The 4,201-nt window shown below is 46.2% G+C and overlaps 1 protein-coding gene across 1 annotated transcript in view; it reads left to right on the top strand.

Moving 5' to 3' along the window:
- The first annotated feature begins 2,957 nt into the window (after positions 1 to 2,957).
- Positions 2,958 to 4,201, top strand: part of SEPSECS (Sep (O-phosphoserine) tRNA:Sec (selenocysteine) tRNA synthase) — a 42,520-nt gene continuing 41,276 nt past the window's right edge. Inside the window, exons 1-2 of the mRNA XM_006866316.1 lie at positions 2,958 to 3,190; positions 3,949 to 4,103. Coding sequence (XP_006866378.1) covers positions 3,077 to 3,190; positions 3,949 to 4,103 — 269 coding nt within the window. The 5' untranslated portion in view covers positions 2,958 to 3,076. The remainder of the gene's footprint in view (positions 3,191 to 3,948; positions 4,104 to 4,201) is intronic.

Here is a 4,201-nt window from a genome sequence, read left to right as displayed (position 1 = left end):
CCCAGGCTCCAAACCTGTTCACAGACTCCTGACCAGGTTCCTGCTGTGTTTCCTCCTGCTCTGCTTGGCTTTTAGGGGGAATTGGAACTATCTCTGCAGTTGTAGTGCTTGGAGGAAGTGTTCTCGACCCACCTCTCCTCCCTTTGGAGAAAGAATGTCTTTACACACCCCAGAGAAAGTCTTAAATTACCTTTTGCTACATCCACATCTGCTTTCATTTCATCTCTCACACCTATAAACAGGGGAGATGAAGGACCACCATGCTTTCTGAATCCTCTTAGTCTCAGAAACAATGTAATTACTACATTTTTTCCCCCCTCTTTTTCTAATCACAGGATACTTCGCTGAGCAATCAATGTAGTTATTGATTTGATTAGTCTCTCACTCTCCCCTTCCAATAGCTCTTTGAAGCCTAGCTTTGGTGTGGAAGCTGTTCTGCTTCAAACTGCTAGCTGTTGTTGTTAAGTGCCGTTGAGTCAGTTCCAACTCATAGCAACTCTATATAGGGTTTTCAAGGAGCAGCTGGTGAGTTTGAACTGCCGGCTCTATGGTTCAAATCAACCTTGCAGTCCAGTGTTTATCCCACAGCCCCACACCAGGACTCAAACTGTTTAAGATGCCTCTTAGGAGACTTGTCATTTACCCTCCCTGCAAACATTTTAAAGCACAAGTGAATGGGATGGTAAAATAGTGCTGTCATTATTTATCTAGTTGCTTCTGCCATTAAAAATCTTCCTTTCCTTAGTTTAAAACTCCCTCATAAGATGAGTTGTGGAGCACAGTGGCTCTGTAGGATAAGCACTGAACTGTGAATTACTAGGTTGGTGGTTTGAGCCCACCAGCTGCTCCAAAGAAGAAAGATAAGACTGCTCCCACAAAGATTTATAGCCTCAGAAACTCTATGCAATGTTGCTAGGGGAACAAATGTTGCTATGGGAACCAACTGTCACTTAAGAAGAAGAAAATGGATGTCACCTACTTTATCCCTACTCGCTGCTCTCTCCTCTTTCCATGTCTGGATTCACTCAGCAACCACCTGAAAGTCCTTGGGATATATTAGTTCTCAAACAAGCTGCAATAACAGAAATACACGCATGTGACTTGAACAAGCATACAGTTATTTTCTCACACTTGGTTGCTAGGTACCGTCGAGTCAGTGCTGATCCATAGTGACCCTATGTATAGCCCTCTGTATGGATTGCACCTCAATGTAAAGAAAACAAAAATCCTCACCACTGGACCAACAAATAACATCGTGATAAGTTGAGAAAAGACTGAAGTTGACCAAGATTTCATTTTGCTTGAATGCACTGTCAACACTCATGGAAGCAGGAGTCAAGAAAGAAAACGATGTATTATTGCCTTAGGTAAATCTGCTGGAAAAGTCCTAAAATGTTAAAGGGCAAAGATACCAGTTTGAGGATTAAGGCATCCATTAAGGTGCCTGACTTAAGTCTCTCACACTTTGGATACCTAGCTGGAGAGACCAGTACCTGGAGAAGGACATCATGCTTGGTAAAGTGGAGGGCCAGTGGGGAAAAAAAAAAGACCTCCAACTGCATGAATCAACAAAGTGGCAGCAACAATGGGCTCAAACATAACAATTGTGAGGCTGGTACAGGAGTGGGCAGTGATTCCTTCTGTTAGGCAGACGGTCACTATGAGTTGGAACCAACGGACACAACAATTGTTTCTTTGGAGTCCCTGGGTAAGGGCAAACATTTAGGTGCTTGGCTATGGCTATGTATGTGTGGTTGACTTTTTGAAGTCACCCAGAGGTGCCTTGGAAGGCCTGGTAATTGACTTCTGAAACGTCATAGTCATTGAAAACTTTAGGGAGTACATACAATTTTATTGACACACATGGGATACCAGGAAGCTGAATCTATTCGACAAAAATGGGTCTGGGTTTTAGATGATATTCTGAACACTGTTCTAGAGATTCGTGGATACGGCCACAAAAACCAAGGCTTGTCCTCTAGGGAGTTTGCATTTCTGTGGGTGGTGGTGGTGGTTATGTGCCACGGAGTCGGTTTGGTTCAGACTCATAGAGACCTTGTACAGGGTTTCCGGGGCTGTAAATATTTACAGGAGCAGAAAGCCTCATCTTACTCCCACGAAACAGCTGGAAGTTTCGAACTGCTGACCCTGAGGTTAGCAGCCCGATTCGTAAGAAGGATATCATGTTTGGTAAGGTGGAGGGTCAGAGAAAAAGAGGAAGATCCCCAACGAGATGAATTGGACAAGTGGCATCATCGATGGACTCAAACGTGGCAACAGTAGTGAGGTTGGCCCAGGATCTGACAGTGTTTTGTTTTGCTGTGCATAAGGTCGCTATGGGTCAGTACCGACTCGATGGCACCTAACAATAACAACAACAACAACGTTACCAGAGTTCCTTAAATCTATTGAAGGGGAAGGTATAAATAAACAAATGTCTTTCAGGTCAGCTGGTTATTAATGTTAAAAATGACAATTCTGTAGTGTTCAGGAGTAAAGGAATGGGCATTGCTATTTTACATGTTGCTAAGTGCAACTGAGTTGGTTGTGACCTATAGCAACCTTGTTTAGGGTTGCCAACTAATGTTTGGTGGATTTGAACCGCCAACCTTGAAATTAGAAGCCCAATGCTTATCCTACAGCACCACGTTGAAATGTGTGAAGGGCAGGAAGAAAGGTTCTGGGATCTCACAAACACGATCTGAGTTAGATTGGAGCTCAGGTTGGACCTCTATGCACACCTCAAGAGGACTGAACCAGAGCAACTAAAGCCCTTCTCTTCTTTCAAAGAAATCCACACACTTGAGCCGAAGTTCCTCCCTCCATAATTAGACCAATCAGATGCAAGTAAGGCGGGGCTAGTTTTCAATACTGCCTTTTCCTGCCGCGTTGACCTTGCTGCGCACGCGCAAACCATCGGCAGCGGCCTTTGGGACTCGCGTTCGTGCGAGTGGTAGTTCTTGTCCCAACGCTTTGCCGTACCGTCTAGGCGGCGAGTTGCATCCTGGTTCTGTCGGGTCCACTGGGTGTGCCCCTGTGAGGCAGCGTGCCTGTCGCCACAGCCCCGGTCACCGTCATGAATCACGAGAGCTTCGCCGCGGGCGAGCGGCTGGTGTCGCCGGCTTACGTGCGGCAGGGTTGTGAGGCCCGCCGCTCTCATGAACACCTCATACGGCTGCTTTTGGAGAAGGTACCGAGGTGTCTGGCGGTCCTGTCCCGGCCCGCGTGTGCCAGGCCCTGTCGTACCTCACGCTCTTAGCTCCTTGAGGGTGGTTTTTTGACAGTTAGGAGCCAGCAGCGCTTACCTCCTCGTCACTCTAGCCAAAGCCAGCGAAACCCAGAGGCTGTTAATTGGGGCTATTTAGCATCGATAACTTGTGCTCTGCTTTTTCTAACTTCCGGATGCGGATTTAGGGAAATGTCCCCCGTTAGGTAATTCTTTTGTTTACGGAAAGGGCAGAGTTCGCTCCCTGGGTATTTCACCACTCACTCCCCTGGACTCTGGCCCCGCGTTGTGTTTGTAAACCACCCTGTGTTAATTCGGACGAAGTGCTGCCGCAGAATCCGCATGTCTCCCTCCTACCACTAGCCCTAACTTGGGAGCTCACTGGTTTGACACCCCTGAGTGATAGCACCCTGGCTTAGGAGAGCCGTCGTTAAGGAATATGGAATAAACCAAGCACCTGGGAAGGTTTTCAGTTACTTTAATTTTCTGCAACCTTGAAATCAGAGTAAACACATACATTTGTCGCCACACCTCCCAGTCTGCAGATCATTGTGTTGAATGTAACACCAACTTTTTATTGTTGTTAATGAGGTTATTTTTTCAATAGTGCTGAACTGAAGTGTAGAGGTATGGAGAAATACACATGAAAACGTTTGCAAATTCATTGGGAAGGGGAATTGTCTTTAAACGTAACGATATGCTTTGTATCTCTGTTTTTAAAGGGCAAGTGTCCAGAGGATGGCTGGGCTGAAAGCACCCTTGAACTCTTTCTACATGAACTTGCTATCCTGGATTCCAACAATTTCCTGGGCAATTGTGGAGTGGGAGAAAGGGAAGGAAGAGTGGCATCTGCATTAGTAGCTCGCCGCCATTATAGGTGTGTGTTTCTGTTGTGGTGTTAGGTGTACTTGAGTCTGTCCTACCTCATACCCACCCTGTGCTGTCCTTACAGTCATTGTGTGTGAGCTCGTTGTT

Source organism: Chrysochloris asiatica, unplaced genomic scaffold (assembly GCF_000296735.1).
Source record: "Chrysochloris asiatica unplaced genomic scaffold, ChrAsi1.0 scaffold00089, whole genome shotgun sequence".
NCBI lineage: Eukaryota > Metazoa > Chordata > Mammalia > Afrosoricida > Chrysochloridae > Chrysochloris > Chrysochloris asiatica.
Note: the sequence above shows the minus strand (reverse complement) of the source record. Positions and strands in the feature narration are given on the sequence as shown.